The following is a 24,931-nucleotide window of genomic DNA, read 5'->3' on the forward strand; positions in this document are numbered from 1 at the left end:
ACCACCACAATCTGCTCATGGATCCTGGACTTCCTGATCAACAGGCCACAAAACGTCAGGGTGGGTAACCTCACATCATTTACTCTCATCCTGAACACAGGGGTACCCCAGGGCTGTGTACTCAGCCCAGCCCTTTTCACTCTGTTCACACAAGACTGCACAGCTATCCACCCCTCCAACACCGTGGTAAAGTTTGCAGATGATACCACCATAGTGGGTCTCATATCAGGCAATGATGAGACCTCACTATAGCGAGGAAGTCCAACACCTGGACAGATGGTGCTCATCCAGCAACCTGGTCCTCAATACTGCCAAAACCAAGGAGGTTATCCTAGACTTCAGGAGAACAGGAATGTCTCTCACCTCCCACTCCACATCAATGGGGAGGAGGCTGAGAGGGTAAACAACACCAAATTCCTGGGCATCCACATCACCAGCGACCTTTCATGGACACTCAACACCAACCACCTTGTGAAGAAAGCTCAACAGAGGCTTTTCTTCTTATGGAAACTGAAAAAAGCCAGACTTCCCACCCAGCTCCTGGTGAACTTTTACAGGAGCACAATAGAGAGCATCCTCTGCCACTGTGTTACAGTCTGGTACAGCAGCTGCACTGCAGAAAACCGCAGGGACTTGGCCTGTGTGGTTAAGATGGCACAGAGGATTGAGGGGACCAGGCTCCTGGAACTGAACTCTGTTGACACTAGCCGACTACAAAAGAGGGCTAAAAACATTGTCAAGGACCCAAAACACCCAGCTCATGGACTGTTTATCCCCCCTCCATCTGGAAGGAGATACAGGACAATCAAAACACGCACAAGCAGACTGAGAAATAGCTTCTTCCCCAGAGTTGTTGCATTGCTCACCCTGCCCCTCCATGCCCCCCGAAACACACACACACACACACCCACACACACACCCACACACACACACACACATACACACACTACACTTAACTCACTTTCAGATGGACTCATCCCCACTGACTGCCAGTATGTCAGATGCACTATGTAAATGAGACTGTAGCCACCAACGTCAAATGCAACCACTGTTTAATACCTTCACTTGCCAGCAAGAACCTCTACTCCACTACTTAAAACTTGCACTATGTACACTTTATTCAATGTTTACAAGTGTAATAATGTTTACACTCCACTCAGGGAAGTTTTTCACTGTGCAATATGATTCATTCTCTCTTTTTACTATTGCAACTCTCTCTTTTACTGTTGTGTTATTGCTATTGTTATTGTATTTTATTGTATTTATTCTATTTTTATTCTACTTTATTACCCTTATTCTATTTTATTCTAATTTTACTGCTGCTGGACTGTGAGTTCAAAACAAAATTTCATTGTACCAACAACAATGGCAATAAAGTCTTTTTTTCTTTCTTGTTTACTGCTGAATACATGACTTTAAACCCTTTCCTGTTTATAATGTTTGACATTTAAACAGCTAAGAAAATAAAGAATTAATCCTCTATGGCCTTTATTGAGATAGAACTTGTGGAAAAGGCCAGGGCTGTGACAGCACTTATGCCTGGTATCAAACAGCCGTAGCTGTATCAGCATGTGATCACGTTGGCCTCATTCTGACCCTCTAGATGTTTCTAACTGCAGTGTTGTCTTTATTGATTACTGAATATGTTCATTATGGATGAGGTGTAGTTTATTTCTGTGACCCCATGTCGGCCCTGCCCCTCCCAGCTACTCTGTGATGCTCCAGATGTTCCTGTGTTGGTAGTGTTTTTTTCTTCCTTTCTTTAAATATCTGCTGCCTCCGTCTCATCTGGGTCAGAGCGGCTCGCTGTTTCTGGGATGTTTCCAGAGCTCGTGCCAGCTACCCGCCCTCTGTGTATTCTGTGTATCTGTGTGGGAGGGGTCTGATGGGTCAGGGTGGGGCTGATGTTGAGGCGTCCAACGGTTGGATAGACATCCAGCTTCCTGTCCAGCAGCAGCAGCTTTAATCCCACACAGGGGACGATTAATTTTAAAGCGGCTTTCAGACGTTAAGCTCACTTTCAGCGCTGCCACACGGCTTCACTCACTCACACGGATCTGTTCTTAAGTATGTTTTTATCCTTAACAAGCTTTGAAACTTCACCAAACTCTACAAGGTACAAATATGAGGAGAATAATCTGATATTAGAGTCTGATTTCTAGGTTCAAAAATGAACAACACACACCAAGTGGAGAAGACTTGCTTTGGTCCTTGGTTTCATGCTGCATGATTGATCCTGAACTTCAGACAGTAGATTCATCAATGAATTCTGAATTAAGCAAACTTAAGGTCAGCTCAGACTACAAGAATTTAGCCAGATTTAAGCCCGACTGCAACGTTGCAGCTCGTCGACAAAACTCGGGCCCAATTTAGAGTGTTGGGAATGACAAATGGTCTTGTAGTGTGACAAAATTAATGACGCATCCAAGACGCCCCACGACCATTATTCTACAAGACTAGCATGTCAGAATTTTTCTTACATCGTCGTCTGGTTTGACACCCTGCCCTGACATTAACAACGTGAATCCTGATGTCTGCCAACAGGAGAGCATTTGCTCCTTTGCATCATCATTTACAAGATTTACAACTTTTTATCCCCTTCTATTCCCTAAAACTAATGTGTAAATTTTATTTTATTTACGCTATTAAATGCATACCTTAAGTCCTATCTGAATGAGAGCCAGTCTATATTGTCCTCCTCTTGAAACATACATAACTGTTATCCATAATCCAATCCATAATTGTTTCTTATTCCTTTTTTAAGAACAAAAGACCGCTACAATCACATAGAGCGCTTCTGTAGTAGAATGACTGACACTCTTTGACCCACCCCCCAACAACCTGTGAACTTGCAATCAGTCGCGGAGATAGTTGTGATGTCAGCATACGGCGAGCGGTCAAGATCACTCTTGTGGTGTGGCTAGGTTGTCGGCCAAGACGGTACAAGATTTTTGTTGCATAGACTGACATGGTGCTGTTGTGAACGATCAAAAATATCGTTTAGTCTGAGCCGGCCTTAAATCAGCCTACAGTGATTGGATGATTTGAACAAAATGTACAGTGCCGTGAAAAAAGTATTGTCCTCTTTTCTGATTTCTTAATATTTTGCATATTTTTTTACACTTAAACAACTGTGATAATTAGCACTGTGGAGGAATTTCAGCCCACTCTTCTTTGCAAAGTTTTTAAAATTCAGCCACGTTGGACGGTTTTCCAGCATGAATGGCCTGTTAAAGGTCATTTCACAGCATCTCAATCAGATTTAAGTCCAGACTTTGTCTAGGCGACTCCAAAACCTTTATTTTGTTTTAAAGCTGTTCAGAGGTGGACTTGCTGGCGTGTTTTGGATCATTATCTTGTGCATAACCCAAGTGCACTTGAGCTTAAGGTCACAGACTGATACGGACATGCTTAGGGCCCTTTGAAATCCATTTTATTTTTTGCCAAATTCCATTTTTTTCCATTTGAATTTTTTGGAATTCCGTTTTTTAACCTTTCCACTAATTTTACCAGAAAAAAAGAGTGCCTTGTTTATGTAAATGAATCAAATGTTCACTAATTAAATAGAAATAACCTTAAATTTATTGAAAAAGGGCCACAATTGGCCCAGGAGCCGTTGTTTGGATAACCCTGATAGAAGATAATTATAACCAGTGTAACAGATATTTCCAACATTTCAAGACACATGTTTATAATGTAAATGAAGAAATCCTTCTCTTCTCTCAAACACAGAATGTTAGTAACTTAATAAGCAGGTCACATTAAAGTTAAATGGTTGAAAGTAAACCTGTTACCTAAACTTTTCTTTACTCTCTCAACATGTAACAGTGCATGCAGTTTGTGTTCTACTCCTGACTGTAACGGTTCTCTCCTCATCTCTCTCCATCCTCGCTGTCTGTTCGTCTGCCATATATCAGGGCTACATTAATCCAGACACGTATTGGCTCATTAAGCAACCAAAGGGAACTACAGTATCTACAGGATGAATTATTAAGCCGAATTTAACATCGAATTTAACATCATTTAGACTTCATAAAATCTCGAGTCTGTATGACTTGATTTTGAGCCGCTCAGGTAGTGTTGTGAGGTAATATAACACAAAGCATGGATGAGTTTCCTTGAAGGTGCAACATTATGTTGCATTGTACGACCCCGTATGGGGCTATGTGATGTTTGCTGGTGTTACGTGAAGGGGCTCAGACATGCTGTTATTGTTTAGGAGGGGGCGGGTGAGTGTTTGTGAGTGAGGGACAAGTTGTGCCCCATTTTAGTGTTCCCCGGGAACATATTCCTCAGATGTACATTCCTCTTTCTAAAAAAAATACAGTATTTCAGTCAAATTCATTCAATTTCCACATTAAATTGTAAAATTACGTTTTTATTGCACGATTCCGTCCGCGATTCTGTTAACACAGAAATCATAGGGCCCTACATGCTCCTTCAGGATTTTTAAGAGGAAACTGGCTGCAGACCGTGCATCTCTGATGGCCACTCTCACAGACTGTTCATCTGAGATGCTATTTCAGAACCGAAGTGCCGTAATTTGCCACACAACTTATTTTAGTTTTAGATGTTTTTTTAATTCAACTTTATTAACAAAAAGGTTAGTTACAATAATGAAATAATTCAGGATTGTATAATATTCAGACCTGTTTTTTAAGTAGTAACACAAACAGTTGGCTCACTTTAGCTTCCTAAGCTTTAGCTAAAACTAACATAGTCACACTAGCTACGTAATTAATGTTACTACACAAGCCAATGCAACTGCGTTAGCTTTAGCAACGTGAGCTTTACCACAAAGCAGTGCAGCTATGTAAATAACATGACTACGGCGCTTGCATAGCTGCTTGGTAAGCTTAGCTTTACCTATGTAGATACATTAGACACATAGGTCTGTTACCTATAGCTAAGTTAGCTTTAGTAACATGAGCTTTGCAAACATAGCTAAAACTAACTTAGCTTTGTAGATAATGTACATACATTTCTTATGTAAGTGCATTATAAGTTAAGCTTTAGCTACATTACCTTTGTAGCTGTGTTAGCAGCGTAGCTTATGCAGCTAAAGGAGTTATCTGAGCTATGCTTGCTTTGTTGAAATGTTTTCATGTAGGACTAGCTTTCTTCCTGTTAGCCGAATGTTTACTATATTAAACATTTGGTTATTAGGTTTTGCCTGTCAGTTTTTTACCTTTAAACTTTTGGTATCCCTTACCCTGACCGTAAACGGAAGTTTAACCCAATTTTATTTTGAATGATTTAGTGTGTATTTCCATTCTGAAATACATAGTGTCTCTAATGAATGGTCTGCAGTCAGAATTTTTTGAGATTTTCTTGTAGAAAGCAGAAATCATGGTTCCATCAATAGTGGTAAGTGGTTCGGACCTGAACATCACACTACAACCATGTTTGACTGTTGGTAAGGTGTTCTTTTTATGAAATGTTTTGAAATGTCTCTTTCTTATTTTTGAGTCATGAATACAGATCTTAACTGAGTCAAGGGAGGCCTTCAGTTCTTAAGATTTTTTTCTGGTTTCATTTGTGATCTCCTGGACACGTCATTGATGCACTCTCAGAGTAAAGTTGTTTGGCCAGCGACTCCCGGGAAGGTTCACTGCTGTTACAAGTTTTCTCCATGTGTGGATAATGGCTCTCATAATGGTGGGCTAGAGTCCCAAAGCCTTAGAAATGGCTTTGTAACCCTTTCAGACTGATAGATGGCAATCATTTTGTTTCTCATCTGTTGTTGATTTTCTTTAAATGGTGGCGTGATGTGTTTTTGAGATCTTTTAATCTACTTCACTTCGTTTGGCAGGTTCTATTGAAATGATTTCTTGATTCAACAGGTCAGGCCTTAACCTTGCAAAGCAGATGGATACACCCATTTCCTTGTTTTTCACTGGCGAATCCATCTAGCAAAGCTCCCATCTGAACCGTTTGGGCCCGGTTAGAAAGTGACAGGACCAATCAGCGACGAGGGGCAGTATTTTCAGGTGCAGCAGAGTTGTGACGTTAACAAGCAGCAGCAAGAGCTGGTGCAGTTATGGAGGAAGAGATTAGCGTGGATGCTGCTACAGTGCCAGTTTTATAAGAACTTGACAACATTTCTTTGTTAAAGAAAGAACAGAGAACAGCATTGTTTCTCCACATGGGGAGTGAGTCCCTGACTCAGGTGATGGAGTTCAAGTATCTCAGGGTTTTCTTTACAAGCAGGGGTAGTATGGAGTGTGAGATTGAGTGGTGGATTGGTGCAGCATCAGCAGCAGGGCGGGGCAATAATGGCCCACAATTTATTTCACTTATTTCCCCCTTTGTGATAACAGTATTATATCATGGTTTATCAAAACTCAAAGAGATAACATATTTAAATGCACATTCAGGTGTTACAGCCCTCATTTTGCCCACAAAATAAATGTAAAATTCATTCTGTGGCAGGAATTTAACCTATGATGGTATTGATACTGGTTTACCATCCACCACTATGCCGTACTGCTGTTGTGAAGAGGGAGCTGAGCTTCAGGGCAAAGCTTTCAGTTTACCAATGAATCTTCCTCCTTGTGGTTGTCGGCTTAAGTAGTAACCTAGAGAATGAAGTGATCTGAATGAGATTCCTCAGGAGGGTATCTGGGCTCAGAATTACTGCTCCACTGAACGCCTCAAAGACGGGCCTCAATGCCACTTCCTTTTCTTGTTTGAATAGAGGAGTCTTTTTTGATAAAAAACTCCAAGACTCCTAACTCCATGAGATGCATTTACTTCATAGTAAACCACTGTTTCTGTTTCATGGATAGATTTCACATAATGAAAGGTATTTAGAAGTGACAGTGCCTTCTGGCCTCTGCTGCTGCATGCTTCCAAAATAGGTTATGTTTAGCTCACATCTACAGCCTTAAAGAGTTACCACTTTTACAATGTCTTTACTCCCTCAGTGTGGGAAGTTAATGCATTAAATGACAACAGTGGTCTATTCATTAGCAATTTCACTCTATCAAGGAGATTTTATTGAAAAGACTTTTCAATTTGAAAAAATAAGTCAGAAACTCAGGTTGGCAGAGCATGGCGGTGTGGGTCATTAACAGTATCATAACAGGGAGATATGTACCAGAAAACAGTAAATTAAATCCCCAACTTCTGTTTCTCTGCTCCTGCACAGAGCCAGGCAGCTACGCTCTGATCAGAGGCATATTTACATTCGCCAAGGAGGTTATGTGATCGGGAAGGTTTGTTTGTTAGTTAGTTAGTTAGTTAGTTTATTAGCAACATAATTCAAAAAGTTTGGACGGATTTAAATGACATTTCCAGGAAATGTCAGAAATGGCATAAGGAAGAACTGATTATATTTTCCGTCTGGATCCAGGTTTTTTTTTTTAAAGGATTCTTCCCTATTGGGAGATAGGGCTAATGGCAGAGGTCTTCACTCTCCGAGTGCTTTTCTAGTCTATTAATGTGAGCAGTGTATTTCTTGTGAGTAGGTGTGGCTTCAGCGTGTTCAACGACACACCAACACCATCCAAGAGCAGTTCAGCTGCCTCATTTTTCATGATTTCGAAGCTTGATTTTATAAACTTAGAGATGTTTTCAGGACTGAAATATGGCCTGGTGGTTCATAACACAGTGGCCTGTCATACAACGAACCTAAAATAAAGATTTTCCTTAATCACTTTTCAGGGACTTTAATAACCTGACCTACAAAAACTGATTACAAAATGTTTAATAAAGCCAAGAAAACAGTCTTCTTGCTGGAATAAAGCTCGTCCTCCATGAAAACAATCTAACGCAACATGGTTTACTCAAATTTTTTAACTTACATAGCTCTATTAGCTGTGTAAGCCACTTGCCCTATGTAGCTACATTGCTAACATAGCAAGCTGAGTTTTAGCGACGTTTGCTTAAGCACTCATTGCTGAATCTAACTCAGCTATAGATAGCAGAGATGAACAAACATAGCTATAAAGCTAACTTAGCTAAATCTAAGTTCACAAAGCAGCTGTGTAAGCTACATTGATCCGTTATCTACATAGCCATATTAGCTAGAGCCGTGTTTGCCAAAGCTCACATTGCTAAGGCTCACTTAGCTGCATTGGCTTATGTTCTAACATTTATTATGTAGCTAGGGTATTTATGCTAGTTTTACCTAAAGTTATTTAAGCTAAAGCGAGCCATTTTTTGTGTAATTACTTCTAAAATGGGTCTAAACTTTGTTTGTGGATAAAGTTGAATTTAAAAAAATGTCTAAAACTGAACTTCGTTGTACCGTCAAAATACCGGTAGAGAGACATGGTCTGCAACTGGACCCCTCTCATACTCTTAGAGAGAGGGAGAGAAGCTTTGAATAGAGATGCTGCTCCCTCACATTGAAAGAAGCCAGTTGAGGTGGTTGAGGAATCAGATGGAGATGCTTCTAGGGATGCTCCTAGGCATCAATTTCTTCTTTCAGCTAAACACCCGCTAAAATTGTGTTTAACCCACTATTCTAAAGAGAAGAAAATAGAAAAAAATCAAATTCATATCAGGGTCACTGTTAGCGGGTGTGATGTGAGCCTGGCACACTCTGTGCAGCGTGGTCAACATTAGCAGCTAGCTCCGCCAGCCTTTGTTCCTCTTTACAAATACTGTGCTTTGATATGTGGCCTCTTTCACTTCAGTTGGGTAGTTATATGTAAGTTCAACCCTCAGCCTACATACCACTTTATTTTCATTTATTACTTAAAAAACTGTCATACCATGCTCTTCCTATTACACACTAACTGCTAAGCTTCTCATACTTCGTCTGATGAAGCACCAGGGGGAAGCTCAGACAGGAAGGCAGCGGCCATTATCTGGAGCTACAGCGGCTTCTAGTGGTGGAAAGTTCATTACAGTTAAAAGTGCATTATAGAACGGAATTTCAACCCCATGTTCATGATAAACTAAAGGCAAATGTTTACCGACTTGTATATTTTGCACCAGCTAATTTGTTTTAAAAATGTAACCGTTTCTAAAGGCTTCCTGGTGGCCTCTCTTTGGGGGTCTTCCAGGTGTGTTTAACTGAGGTAAAAAAAACCTCAGGGTAGACTCAGTGTGTGCTGGAGGAATTTGATTTTTGGGAGTGGCCTGGGAGTGAAAGCTGGAAAATGTTGAGGGAGAGGGAGAACGTTGGATGAACTTTCCCAGCCTGTTGCCACCTCGACTCAGCCCTGGATAAGCTTTCAAACAATTAATTCAAATGAAGTCAGAGGGACCGTACAACAATATTTTAACCTAACATGAATTTTTATAGAAGTTTTTCTCTCACCCATGATTTAATTAAAAAAGAAAAGAAAAAGAAAATCAATATATCCATGACTTGCACAGACACACTGGAAACATTTAGAACCTAAAAATTGCCAACATTTTTGTACATTTATAAACACTTTTGATGAAAACAATGACTAAAGCTCTGAAGGTTACTTTTTGATTCCTCTAATCATCAAAACTACAGAAATTATACTGCTTGAAAACATGGTATTGAATATTATTGAAGTAAGATAAAATTATAACCTCTTTAGCTCTGTGAACATACTGTTATCATTCCTTAGTCTTATTCTAACCTAGGAGGAAGGTGTGATACTTGACACTTATGTACTTGTTGGAGATTCTCACCTTGGCACACCTGCTCTACTGCAGCTAAAGAGCTGAACTCATCTCCAAATGTTTTCTTCCTGCAGACAGACAACCAAACTTCATTTTACCACAGAAGGCGATGTGTTGTGTCTGTGTTTACGTGGTCCAAAAAGCTGCAGACTCCTGTGTTTTTCTGGTTGCTTCGACCTCACGCTGGCTGAACACTCATCACATCGTGGACTAGTTTCTGTGTTTGTGCAGTGTGTAGTTCCTGTCATGCCCTCCTCGGTACACCTGGAGCTGAGATCACACGCCCTCTGTTCTCTGCCCCGTCAGCATTTGTGCGTCTGTGCCGGCATGCGCTCTCTGCAGGAGGATGGTGCGGTGCTTTATTAGAGACTTGGCAAACCCCAACAGCTAGAAGACAAACACTGACCGTCATTGTTTATTGAATAAGAATGTGGCATGTCACACATCCGGGGGTGAGTCTAGACTTTTTTTAGACCTAGGGCAGTGGCTTATGTGAGGGTGGCCTGAAGTATGTGTGCACAAACATGTGAAGAAGCAGCATTTATATACCCTTAATTGTATCTGCTGTAATTAAATCAAAGGGATAGTTCAGTGTTTTTGAAGCAGTCATACAAGCTACTCACTTTTTCAGATACTGTACAATACACTGGATTTTTGCACTGAAATTTCTACATAAATTAGAAGATGACTGCTTCACATTTTATTGTTTTTCAGTTAAGTTCTTACATTGCCTCTAGCATTGCCACAGAAATCCCTCATAGCTGTAATGGTGCATTTCTTAGATTAGAAGCATTAGAGCATCAGAAGAACCCAACATCAGTTTGACACACTTTTCAGCTTTAAAACTTTTAAAAAAGATGCCAGCACCAAAGTGACTTATCCAAAACATATCATCAATAAATCACAACTGGGATAGGCCCATTTTTTCCATCTAATTCTGAGGGCAGTCCTGCACATAAAGGAAATGTTTAAAAGCTCACAGATAAATGCCGGCAGACATGGATTTAAAGTAGGGCTGGGACTTTATTGCGTTAATTAAGATTAATAAATGACATAAAAAATAACGCATTTAATCGCCATTTATTTTTGCACTCAAAACAGCGCAGAACGTTTTTCATTGCACGAGTTCCCGGTATACCCGTAATACTGATGCACAGGACACAACACGAGAAACACCATGGAAACCGATGAGAAGTTGTTGCTGGGTTTGGTGGGTGGGAAATTTAGTTTTAAAAAACTCCCGGATGGACACCTGGATAAAAGCACAGTTGTGTGCAAATTGTGCAAGAAAGAATTTGCCTATCATCGGAGCTCTTCCAGCCTTCGCTGCCACCTCAATGCCAAACATGCTGCAGCTAGCACAGACAACGTTCCTGGTTCAGAGCCAAAATGAGTAAGTCCACGACAGACAAATTAACAAACTCACTGGCAAAATGGATTGAAGTTGAATGTCGACCACTCTCTTTGGTAGAAGATAATGGGCTAGAGGCGGTGCTACAGATAGTGTCGTCTGACCCAAATTATGAACTGCCATGCAGAAAGAAAATTTCAAACAATGCAATCATAATATTCCTTATTCATATTGCACTTTATGTTAACAGTGATGAATATCAACACGATTTTGTTGTTTAAGCTCATTTATGTGTCTATTCATTGATTCAGTCATATACCAAAATCCATTTCAATTGAAAAATATTGCTTCTTGTGTTAAATATTGATATGCGATTAGTTGAGATTAATTAATTACAAAGCCTCTAACTAATTAGATTAATTTTTTTAATCGAGTCCCACCACTAATTTAAAGCCTCCATCTAAAGTCTGGAGGAGTAGTGTCACACAACACTCGTGCATGGTCTATTATACCAAGTAGTCTGGTTTGCTTTAGTACTTTGTCAGTGAAAGCGTTGATCCTTCTCATGTTTCCACAGCTGATGTCTGTCCAGCCTCGCTCGCTGTGACAGGAAATCCATCTGTTTTTAGAGATCTGGATCATTTGGCTCAGCTCAGTTATAAGAGCTGGTCTTTTGGCTCTCATACAGCTCTTCATTTGATACCAGTTTGACTTTTTGCATGTGGATTAAATTTTAAAAATGGAGGAAAGGAAACTAGCTCTCAAACAGGAGCCAGCTCCTGTAGTTCATATGAAAGAGCCAGCTTGTAGAACAGACTCATTCATGAACTACACATCATTACTCAGTCTCATACACATCTTTACCAACAATCTTTCCCTTATGTTAACTGTCCTTTCTTTGGCAACTTTTGGACAAGTTCCACCCACTTTTACAAAGTTGCCAACTATGGCCTTTGGTTTGTCAAAAATGGAGGGAAAAAGGCCCAGCTTCCCCAGCAAAAATCTCTTTTTTTGGAAAGTGTAGGTATCCTAGTCAGTGGATGTAGAAATTTTCTAATGCAGACTGCAGCGTGCTTGTCCAACAAGAGCTTTAACAGACTAACTACATTCACAATGAGTCGTAATCACTGTTCTTAACTTCCTGCCTGCATGCATCATCAGGATCATGTGACTGCAAACAACCTATATATATCTGCCGATGCCTGGGGATTGTTGATTTTGCCTCCCGTTGGTGTTCATGTGAGTCTGTTGCATTGACTAGATGATTTTGAGAAATGCAGCTTAGCGTTAGTTCATGCAGGACATGGAAGTCATATGCCCAGCTGTGATCACCTGACAGCTAGCTGTTCCCAGTTATCACCTGCAGTGTATTTAAATATGACGTACTTCTCACTAACCCCTGCTTACATTAATGCTGATGCACCACACTGCTGCTGACAAAGCTTAACCTCCCCCACCCCAGCCTCCTCTTTTATAGCATAAAGCTTACTGCACCCTCATATTCAGATTCATGCTACTATGGACTAATTGTTTTTAAACTCATTTTATTGTATTCAATATGCATTGTCATAAATGTATCTATCCACTAACCCATGTAGAAGGAGTGTTCCTGACTCAATTTCTATTCATGTGTTTGTGCACTGATATTTGTCTTTCTGTTTAATAAGGTACCTAAACCTGTGCATAAGTTGCATTTTGAGCACACAGCAGCATAGACATAAATCAGCTCTTAATGTTCTCATGCTGGGTTCCTAGAGTGAGGTTTCTTCTTTGGAGTTTGGATGCACATCTCTGCATGTCTTCATCTAAGGACTTGGACTTCTGAGTCTTAATATTGTAGTTTTCTTTTATCCAGTCAGACTCTGTCATTGTCCTCTCTGCTGTGATCTTGGTCTGTTTGACATTGAGTAAGTTTACAGTACATGTTGTTGAGCTCTGTGACGGCTTGATTGAGAAATGGACCTGAACTACTGCCCTTGTCCCAGTATACACTGCAGAGAAATTTATGTATATAGTTATATAATCATTTATATATTCATAATGATATGTCAGACATAGGCAGACAAATATCCCCTGCTTTTGATTTCTTCTGTGCATATTGACAATATTTATCCTGTGTTGTATATTTAACCTTGATCATTTTATTCCATGTATTGAACCAACAGACATGATGACTTTACTCTCCTCTGAATTTACTCCTTCAGTGTTTAATAAGTCCGTTTAGTACAAACAGCAAGAGAGAGGCAAGGTTTGAACGACTTCCTGTGGAGAGAAAAATGACTTTTTATTACAGATCTGTCAGAGTGGCTGTGGATTTACAGCTCCACTTTAATTTGTTAAAATGAAATTTTCTTTTTTCTTGACACATCACTGAGGGTAAATCAAACCTCCCGAAACTCTTCATTAAACTGTCAGCTTTGAATTTAAGGTTTGAACTCAGACTGAGGTTAAGGAAAGATGCTGTTTTAAAGAGTTTATCCAATACTTCATTTTGCACATTTAAATGGGCTGATACCTAACTGCTCTTTGATACATGTGTTTCTCTGCAAGGTTGGCTGCAGTAGTCCATTTAAAAATCTAAACTGATTTTCAAAATTGTACACAGAATCGTAAATATCTCACACATTTTGAGGATCATTGGGATAAATAATCCTTTTCAGCGTTAAATCTAGGCAGGGTTTCCCTTGCTCCTCACCAGTTCCTCCCACTTTTGTAAAAGTTGCCAACTATGGCCTACAATTCATGAACATTTTGGCCACTGCCTTTGAAGATGATGTTATCCCTTAAAGCTTTTTGTAGGCTTTAAATGATGACAGCATCTTCAGAGAATGACATTCCATCCTTGCCTTTTGCATACAGGCCAAGCTAGCCCCCCAGTTGTCATTTCAGTCTTGCCAGTGCCCCACAATATTTATTAGCTAAATAAAGTGTCTGTAACATGTAAGTTTGTTTTGTCCTTCTATTGATTTTAAAAGTCAGTTATGGTCAATATAATTTGGCTTTTTTTGACAGAAAAGAAAAAACATATATGTCAGAGTGAAAACAGATTTCGACAAAGTACTGTCCATTAAACAAATATATGTAATAAGTAAATGCCTAATTCTTCACCCCCTTTAAAATGACTGAGTTAACTCAACAAAGGCCTAGCCAATTGGTGCTATTGGTCTCACAATTAGCAAGACAGGGATCACCTGAATGCAGTGAATGAGTCTCAAGTTTCTGTAGTATAAAGACACCTGTGTCTGGAAGGTCCAGTCACTGGTTAATAACTCGTAATAGCTACTATTACACCATTAAGAGAAAAGAACACTTCAAGCAACTCTTTTTTTTTTTTTTTGCTTTGAAATTGAATTTGTTTGCTTTGTTTGCTACTTCACTCTAGCTGGGCATTACATGCACTGGAGGAAAATGCTGTAAGCCAGCTATCCCTGTCATATTGACTGTAGCTATGCTGAACCATATTAGTAGCTAGCTCCAATAGCTAAAGTAATGTTAGGACTTACATTGTGTTTTTCTTCCTGTAAACAATGAAAAATATGAATAATTTTATGTTTAATACAAACCTGATTATTGCGTCCCTGGTCTTGAGACATTGCGGAAAGACGCCAGCTCCGCTCAGTTCTTCTTCTTCTTGTAGGCTATTTTCGGCAGTCCCGCTTAGTTGATAACTATCTGTGCTCGATTACTCTACCTCACGGAAGTGGATGACTTAAACGGTGTGCCATGCTGAACTGAAATTGAATTGTAAACTGAATTTAAATTGAATGAACTGAAATTGAATTTTTATTTTTGAATTTAAGGAATATATAGAGTTGAATGCTTAAGTGATTAAAATAAAGTTTCAAAAACAAGCAAAAAATCAAACAAACAAACTCAATTTCAAAGCAAAAATAAATAAATAAATAAATTCCAAAGCAAATAAATTCCGTTAAATAAATTTGATAAACAGCTAATACCATTTGAATAATGAGTGCAATTATGCATCATATTTTCAGAAAATTGAAAAGTAAATGTCTTTTTCCTTTTTATTTGAATAATCTCGAACACTGAGCAAAGTGAAGATGAAAACTAAAATGAAAATTGAATAATTGAATATTACTTTAACTTATGAGCCAAAAAATGCACACACATTTTGAAAATGAAAAATCATTTCTGCTTTTGCCTTTTAATTTTCAAATCAGACTTTTCATTTAAATAATGAGAGCTAAATAACAGCATTTTCAGAAAATTCAAATATCTAATGTCTTTTTCCATTTCATTTTAATAATGTCAAACATTTTGCAAATTGAATATGAAAATAAATTGACAAATAGGATAATTGAAAATTCTTGTCATTTTTTAGTCAAAAAATGCTCACACATTGTAAAAACATAAAGGAATTTCTTTTTTTTTTTTTAATAACTTTATTTATTGTTATTTTAACATATACAAAACATATGACAAAATGAAGATCATGACATAAGTTCCCTGCCCCCACCCCCACCCTCACCCTTCAGGAAGCAAATAACAAAAACATAAAGGCATTTCTAATAATGGATTTTCTATTTGAGTTATGAGAGCTATTTAGCAGATTCTTTTCTGAAAACTAAGAAGAAAATGTCCTTTTCTTTTTCAATTGAATTATGTTAGGAAAATTGCATGCTTGAAGATAAAAATTAAAATGAAATGCAACAACTTATATTTAATTTTATTTATGAGTCATAAAATGCACACATATTTTGAAAATGATAAAACATTTCTGTTATTGCCTTTGAATTTTCAAATCAGACTTTTCATTTTAGTTTTGATTACTATACGCCAGCGTTTCTGCTAGACTTTTTTGTCCCCGGTCAAAATGTCAATCGAAATAGACTGGTAGACATGTACATATAGGCCCTAGAATCGACTGCACAAAGACTTTCTCTTATTTTTCTTTGTGTAAGTGGTTTAAAGTTTCACAATAAAGGCTACGCACTTTTCCTTACACACGCAGTCAGTTACACAATATACAACGTTAGCTTCACATTAGCACCCTTAGCCTGTTAGCACATTGGCCGCTACTATAACTTTGCAGCTTACAACAGCCAATGCCATCCTCCGCCGACAACAACGAAGCATCCAAACATAACTCCCCAGTGCTCTGTTAACTGGACGCTGCGTTAGAACTCTACATTTCAAATGAATAATGAGTCTTACCGTCAGTTGCTAATATTGGTCCTCATGATGATATAACTGTAAGCTGGAAATCCAACTATCCTGGTTTATTTGGACTAGTCCTGAAAAGACAAAAGCTCCACAGCAGATAGTCCGGTCCAGTCCACCTCTCGTTAACGGCTTATCCAAGACTACTTCTGCTAATTAGCCAGCATAGATCTCTCTCTCTCTCTGCTGCTGCATCGGTGTTTATGACGCTTAGCAGTTCCCTTCGTTTCAGTCTCTTCATTACTTGCAGCGATGACATACTCAAAATTCCTCCATACTGCTGATGATATTAAGCCTTTGGTTAACCAGGAAAACCTCACTTAGATTAAAATTCTGCTTTACAAGAAAGCTCTGGTCAAACTTTGCCTGCAGAGTCTCCAGCTGTACTGAGCATGCTCAGAGAGATAGATTTACTTTGATGTCATTGTGCATATATAATTAGCCATGCTTGCCGTCTGAGGAGATAAACAACCCCAGGCCCAGATAGGTTTGTATTTTTTTTTCCCTGAATAAATAAGATCATCATTTAGAAACTGCATTTTGTATTTGCTTAGGTTGTCTTTGTGAGATATTAAATTTGGTTTGATTATCCAAAACATTTAAGTGTGATAAATATGCAAAACTAGAAAAGCACTCGGGCAGCGCAGACCTCCACCATAAGCCCTATCTCCCAATAGTACAGAATCCTTTAAAAAATTCCTGGATCCAGATGGTGATCCGGATCACTCCCAAAATCTAATCAGTTCTTCCTTATGCCATTTCTGCCATTTCCTGAAAATTTCATCAAAATCCGTCCATAACTTTTTCAGTTATGTTGCTAACAAACAAACTAACAAACAAACAAACAAACCCTGCCGATCACATAACCCCCTTGGCGGAGGTAAAAATCAGGAATCAGAAAGGGGGGTACTTTTTTTTAAGATTTATTTTTGGGCTTATTTGTGCCTTTATTAGAGAGAGAAGACAGTGGATAGGGTTGGAAACAGGGAGGAGAGCGGGGAGAGACATGCGGGGGATGGTGCCATGGGCTGGATTCGAGCCCGGGTTGCCTGCGTACATGGTGCGCACCTTGACCACTCGACTACCGGCTCGCCCCCAAGGGGGTACTTTTCTAGGGCACTACCATCCCACTGTGAAGCACAGTGGTGGCAGCATCATGCTGTGGGGATTCTTCTCGGCAGCCGGCCCTGGAAGAGTTGTAAAGGCAGAGGGTGAAATTAAACTTAAAAAAAAAATTCTTCTCTTATCAGTGTTTTTTGAATAAGCTCATTGTTGCACATTTCTTCATCCATCTCTGCCTCTTGTTCCACTAATTTTCCTCTTCTTCATAATCCTGGTGGGACTCCTTTGTTGTTTCCATGGAAACAACAATCCGACTGTTGTGTTTCAGTTTCAGCTCGTGAAGACGCCCACCTCCTCTGATGGGATGGAGCGTTCATGTCTATGTGTGCATGAAGGCGTCAGCAGCAGAAATAAATCATCCTGTAGCCATCTGGGGCTGCTGGAGCAAGGGATGATGGGAAATGTAGTCTGACAAGGTGATGCTGGTTGAAGAGCTCAGCTGAAGTTCAGGGTTGGGGATGTTAATGCTGAGATAAAATAAGACTGCTGATTCAAACAGAGACAGAAGTGATTCTGTTGTTCAGTGATGAAGTGAAGAATTGATCTGATCCTCTGATTGCACTGTGGAGTGATAGAGGAGTCTATTTTTATCTGCTGTTTTAATTATAAGTTATTTTAACATGCGTAATCAGCTTAAAACGTTTCTGTCCTTTAATGTCATACTTTTCACTTTTAATTTTTTTGTATTCATGATGAAGTGGTTGGGTTTCTGCATTGTTTTATTTTTTGTTCATATTTTGGGATACAAAATGGACAAGTTTTTAATTGTCTTTATGAGTTGATCATTGATCATGATTGATCAAAGTGTGTTCATGAGGGTTCTGGATATTTAGCATGTATTTAACATGCTCTTGTTTCTGGGCCGCGTTAAACCAATCACGTATTAGAAGTGTGTATGTGGACAGCAAAGACAAAGTGACTAAACACACTTGCTCTTATCAGTAGTAATCTAACTATGATTTATTGATCTCTACCATCAGATACTTGCATAAAAATGACGCTAATAATCCATGTAATATGAAACATTTAAACCTAGGTCACAGATCTGCTTCCTGCTGCATGGTGAAAGCCAACCTCGAGGCTGCTGACAATCGAAATAGGTTGACTGACCATTCACTGTCAAATTGCACATGGTGTAGTGTTCTTGTCCAGTACGTAACATCTCTTAATATAACACCAAGCAAAACCATTGCAATGAAGATGGAGTTGTAGTAAGGTTTCTGTCATTTACTAAACTTTGTCCACATTAACATTTGGTGAAAATGGTAAAAAAGAAAAAAAAAAAAAAAAAAAAAGTTACAAAACATCCAATCTCTACTATGGTACAAAAGACTGGCATCTCACATGCATATGAAATAAAACTACAAATTATACAAACATACTTCCACAATATCTTATAAAACATAATGTCTAACATCTCTACAACAATACAAAATACTCACAGCATTGCCCATCCTATGCTTCAAGTGGATGGCAGTGGGTTGTCCCAAGCTATCTGGCTGGACTGGCTGAACTGCAGTCTTACTAACTCCCCACAAAACAAAGCCCACCCACGAAAGTTTTAGAAGCCCACCCACGAAAACCAAGAAAGTCAGTGAAGTGGGGAACACCACTAGGCAACACACATGGGCTACTGAATACCACTAATCCACTGTTAAAGCACTATCACACCACTTTTGATACGCTTACTTCAAATCAGAAATTTAAACTGACTGGAATCTAGGTTTTACTGTCAGTAAATATATCCTGGTCAGTGTAGTTTACAGCCAGTGGATTTTGAGTTTTGATAAGAAATACCAAATGAAGATCAAGCTGTTTCCCATAAACTTGTAAAAATAGGAAAACAAAACATGGAAAAAACATTCTTGTCTCTTTTAGGGGAGTTCATATAAAATTAAGAATCAAAAGACAGAAACCAAAAACAAACCATTACTTGTTTTCTTTCTCTCGTTTTTTTCCCTGTTTCTCTTGATTTGTTTTCCAAAAGAAAGGATTTTTTTTTCATTTTTGCTCTGCTCAAAAAAGGAAGATCAAAGAACGAAACCTTTACCCATTGCAGGTGTTGTGAGAAAAGAATGTTACATAACCAGTGTTCTGTTCCCTGATCCTCCTTTTTCGATGAGAACGCATGATATAAATAATATACAAATAATATTATTATTTTTTTCAATTTGTTGCTATAGTTCTATTTTAAAAAGTCCATCAATAAAGAGTAAAAAGTAATGACAAGACATCACAACAGGCGACTTGCACACTGGGTTGTTGGGGGGAATGAAAGCTGATGTTCTAAATAGGCTGATCAATGTTACTCTAAAAACACATAATCGTGCCTTTCTGCTTACCATTTCTATGCCCTTTGCCTGGGTTCATACCTGAATTGATGGTCTTCAGGATTGCATAGTGTGGAAGGGCTTGACCCAAATCACTTGCAGTAAGTGCTTTAGACAAAACATTTAAGACCTCAAAATACGGGCCCTTAATGTTTGATTTATAATGGATTGGGATCAATAAATCATCGTTAGACTACTTCTGATAGGAGCTGGTGTGTCATCAGTAAAGATAACATTGTGCAATGTTTCTTGCTTTCCATACAGACTGTTTCTCCTTCAGACACCAAAACATATCTTCTCTGTTTCAACTGTTTATGAATCTTTTTTCCTAGCCAGTCATCATTTTCTGCAAATGAAATAACTAGATGGCAATATTCATTTCAGTAAATGGGAGAAATGTTCATTTTATTCACACCCTCTTCAGTTTTGTCTAGTGATTAACCTTGTGCTCCATCTCCACAGCCGTTGCCATGACGACAGACGAGGCGGAGAGCCACCAGAAAAAGCCGAAGCAGCAGGAGGAGGCCGGTCAGGACGCTCGGCCGCCCTCTCCGGAGGAGGGTGAGCAGCTCCGGCCCCGAAACCGTAACTCTGCGGGTCGAGGACTGTCCCGGCTCTTCTCATCCTTCCTGAAGAGACGCTCGCAGTGCGACAGTGAGGGGGGAGAGAAGGAGGACAAGGAGGGGGAGGAGGAAGCAAAAGCCCCCATTGCTGACCCTGAACCAGAGCTAAGGACGGAGGGAGAGGTGGCCCCGGACCAGCACTCCGTGAGCAGTGCTGAGGCTCAGGTCAGGACGGGAGAATGTGGGCTAATGTCAAACTTAAGTTTAGAAACACAGCAAGTAGACGCCATGTTCAGTAGATGTCTCCTTTAGTAGACCTTGCGTTAAATAGAAGCCACATTAAGTAGACATCCAAATATGTATGCCCTGTTAAATAAATGCTATGTTCAGCAGACATTTCAATAAGTACAAGCCATGATTAGAAGAAGTCATGATAAGTGGACACCATGAAAAGCAGATGTCCCGTTAAGTAGACACAATGATAAGATGAAGCCACGGAAAGTAGATGCCACAAAAGTAGATGCATCAAAACGTGGACAACAGGAAAAGTAGACAACATGATAAAAAGACACAAAAAAGTAGATGCCATAAAAGTAGACCTTATGTTAAGTAGATGCCATGAAAATTAGATGCCACAAAAAGTAGACGGCATAAATAGTAGACCATACAAAAAAGAGACATGTTGAAAAGTAAACACCAAGAGAAGAAGATTCCACAAAAAGTAGATCCCACTGCGAGGAGACTCCAAAAGAGTACCCCCATGAAAAGTAGATGTCACCAAAAGTAGACATCCCAATAGTCACCACGATTAGTAGACGTCACCATAAGTAGATGCCATGATTAGTAGAGGCCAGCATAAGAAGACACCACGCAAAGTAGATGCCTTGAAATGTAGATGCTATGCCAGGTAGATTTCACAGTGAAGCAGATGCCACAAGAGTAATGCCACGAAAAGTAGACATCACCATAAGAAGACATCACAGTCAGTAGGCGCCACCACAAGTAGACACCACCATAAAGAGTAGACGTCGTGTTAAGTAGATGTCATGCTAAGTAGATGTTGTGAAGTAGATATCACATTAAGTAGACACCACGTTAAATAGACATTACTAGCATGTTAAGGAGATATACACAATTGGTAGATAACATATTAAGGAGATGCCACATTAAAAAGAAACCATGTTAAGTAGATGCACAATGAGTAGACCCCATGCTAAGGGGACAGTCTCTTAAGTATAGGCCATGATAAGTAGACGCCATGTTGAGTAGACCCTATGAAAAGTAGACGTCATGTTAAGTAGACACCATGATAAATAGACGCTGTTTTAAGTAGGCGCCACCTTAAGTCAATGCCTTGTTCATGTTTCTAGAGAATGGCGAATGGTTGGTGTTTTTGGCCATCCTATCAGCTTTAGTGATAGTCTCAGGCAGGATGAAAGCTTTTAGTTTAATTTCATGGTGTCGCCTCATCAGTGAATGAGCTCTAAATGACCTGGTGATAATTTGGGACTCCACTTTAATCCCTATTGTCTCACCTGGAGATTAAATGAAAATTTGGAGGTATTACACAAATAACTTTTCCAATCCTTCTGTTCTAGGATGAAAGGGCAAGTATTTTTGATCTGACAGATGAATATGGGAGTAGAAACCACAGACGTCACCTTGTTTTTTACCCATCCCTCCTTGCCCTCTATTTCCCGTCTAGTGGTTGGATGTCCTGATTGTTGTTGAATGGTGGGGTAGGGTGAAGTCTAGGGCTGCATGGACCTTCTTACTGAGATTCTCTAGGGGAACACTCCAAGCTGAGTGTTTTTGGAAATCTCCCAAAATGCCTTGGGGTTAAAGACTTAAAAATCACAATAGCAATCTAATATCACAGTTCTTCAAAGCGTTATGGTCTTTTTGATTTTAAACAAGAGGTTAAGAAAATTGCTTGCAGCTGAAATATCTGGTGTTGTCATTGCATGTGTTTATGTATAGTGAGCAACTACTACCCCTTTTCAGTGATCCCTTGCCTCTACACACAGAGCTATGAGGGGTAGTGAGGAAATCTTCCTCTACAAAACGGGATAACTTTTCAAGAACCTGTTATGCTATCAGTAGTCTTCAGTGGCATCTTTTTTTTCCCATCATGACGACACATCATAAAGGTAGAGGTATTGTTATCAGAGCTTGACTAACTCCCTCTGTCTCATCGTTCCATCTCACAGAATCTACTTCATTATTCCTCTATACCGTTTGTTTACTCTCAAGACTTTAGCACAAGCACTCTGTGCTCTCATTGGCCGAAATCACTGTAACATGAAGTCATGAGATGTCCCAGATGTGGCCTTAACTGTCTTTTACCTTGACACTCTAAAAGGGATTAAACCATCGCTTTCCAGTAGGGGTCGGACATTATCAGCCTGGCAGATTATCAGGCCTGATCTTAGGCGTTTGCCTTGTAGGCATCTGTATCAGCAATTTAATTTACAGATAACCAATGTAATTCATCCACTGATACAGTGAGAATATGCCATCACTTTGTTGATCATGCCATTTTATTTTTACCACATGAAGAACATTTTGTCATAATAAATTTATATCAGTTCCAAATATCAGTTTTTGTGTCAGTAAAATGTCAGATGTAAAGCTGTATTTTAACTGTTGTGTTTGCTGTGTCAGGCTGTTCAGGTAGAGAAGAAGGAGGCGGGGGAGGAGGAGGAAGAGGAGGGAAAAGACAAAGACAAAGAGAAGGAGAAAGGAGAGGAGGCCACCCTGGAGAAGGAGGACAAAGAGAAGGAGGAGGAGGAGAAGAAGGAGGAGGAGGATCCTGAAGGAGGCAGTAAAGAAGAAAAGGACGAGAAAGCTACAGGGGAGGAGACCAAAGCTCCCCGAGCTCCACGCCGACCCAAGACGATGCAGATCAAAGTGACCCTGCTGGATGATGCGCTCTTTGAGTGTGAGCTTGATGTGAGTATTGAAATGTTTGTTATATTTTGGTCAAACATAAGTGATTTAATGATGGGATTTTTTTATGTATGGGGGTGCAGTGTTCCCCCTACTATGCTATTAGGGGGGTGCCCCGCCCCCCCCAACGGCACCCTCTGCCCCCTTGAACGCCAAGTTAATTTTATTTAATTGTATTTTCTTTATAGCGCCACTTCACAACAGAAGTCATTTAAGGATACCTTTCCTATAGAGCAGGTCTCTACCTTGCCCCTTTATTAAACAAACTAAATATCATAGACGCTGTGTGTTTATGTGGCTAAGAGAGAGAATCTCTTTGTTGTTAAATCCAGTAATGAGGTATAATTTCACATATTTATTGATATGAGGCATAAGGCATACTGTAGAGACAGGCTCAGTTCTCTGTTATTGTCTTAAATACTTTCCCTGTAGTAGAGCTGAGAAGGACGTAACATTCTGTAGGTGAAGAAGCGTTTCACAATAAAAGCCCCTGGGCCAGAGATAGGCATTTTGGCTGGTTATTTGCAAAACTCTCTTAAGCCCTATTTAAATTTTGCATTATTGATCTTTTTCAGTCATTCAGACACTGAGTGACTTCATCTTATAAGATCATTTCTGTTGCTTTCTTACTGTGGCCTGTTAACCCTTAATGCCGTGTGCAGTGAAGCTGCTGCTGATCAGAATGAATGGGAGCCAATAAGCCACAACACCAATGCCTCTTAAACAGCTTGTCACCCCGCTTTTAAAGGACACACTACTATACTGTTTGGATAACTGAGGGCCAAGAGTGGCCTGCATGAAAAAGGCAAGGCTGGAATGTCATCCTTTGAGGATGATGTCATCCATTTAAAAAAAAAACAAACAAAACATAAAGGGCTTTCAAGGATGGCATCATCCTCAAAGGCAGAGGATGGAAGGTTGGTGAAGCTTGGGATGTTGGGGGCCCTTTTCCTCCATTTTTTTTCAAATAGCAGACCATAGTTGGCAACTTTTCCAAAAGTTGGTATCTGAATGCCCAAAACGAGTATAGATATTATTGTCCTGTTCAGTATAGGAGATTGTGGGCTCTTGCTTAGGAAATAACGATAAGAGAAACTCAGTTTAATGGAAGTTGAAGGCTTTCAACTTCAAATAAACATCCATATTAAATATGAATTAGAACCTTAACACTGATAAAGAATGATTAATAGATTAACAGGAAATAATTAAGTATGTGCAGAGCTCCTAGATGAATTGATTTGGTTCCAGATGGACCAAAACATCTTAAAAAGGGTGAATGTTAACTGTCAGAGCTTAAAGCAAAGAATTCCTCTGTTTGGAGCCGGTGATAAATGTGGTTGATCAGCCGTGTTTGGGCCCAGAGAACGTGTGATTACACTGTGTTGTGCTGAGTGTGTGATTCTGTGCGATGCTGACAGATGTTTAAGCGTCCTGAGGGAACATCCTCTGAGACTCTCCATCTGCTCCTCCAATCAGCATGTTCACAGAACACCAGCTGGTCAAAGGTTTAACGCTCCCTCTGTCTGTGTTTCAGAAACACGCCAAAGGCCAGGAGCTCTTCATGAGGGTGTGCGACCACCTCAACCTGCTGGAGAAGGATTACTACGCCATCGCCATCTGGGAGACACCCACCATGAAGGTCAGTTCTGCCTAAAGTCCAGTTTAGACCAAAGATTTGCAACACAACGAGACTGTTTTTGGTCATTACTGGGGACAGCTGCAGCTGCTGCAGTGCAAATCATGGCTGACAGTGTAGTTAAGGGCCAATGGGTTTTTAATTTGAAATGATAAATCCAAATTCAAGAGGCAAGCTGTTTCCCATTTCC

General features: G+C 39.6%; 1 protein-coding gene across 4 annotated transcripts in view; it reads left to right on the top strand.

Annotated features, from left to right (window-relative positions):
- epb41a (erythrocyte membrane protein band 4.1a) overlaps positions 1-24,931 on the top strand; it is an 84,484-nt gene that overhangs the window by 8,168 nt on the left and 51,385 nt on the right. For 3 of the 4 annotated variants that reach the window (XM_041809084.1, XM_041809086.1, XM_041809085.1), the window contains exons 1-2: positions 22,967-23,108; positions 24,640-24,744. In XM_041809084.1, the coding sequence (XP_041665018.1) occupies positions 23,055-23,108; positions 24,640-24,744 (159 nt within the window). In that variant the 5' untranslated portion in view covers positions 22,967-23,054. Of the gene's footprint in view, positions 1-20,055; positions 20,382-22,820; positions 23,109-24,639; positions 24,745-24,931 lie in introns of those variants that run through there. The other variant, XM_041809083.1, reaches the window with a different exon arrangement.

The sequence above is a fragment of the Cheilinus undulatus genome, linkage group 16 (genome assembly GCF_018320785.1).
Source record: "Cheilinus undulatus linkage group 16, ASM1832078v1, whole genome shotgun sequence".
NCBI lineage: Eukaryota > Metazoa > Chordata > Actinopteri > Labriformes > Labridae > Cheilinus > Cheilinus undulatus.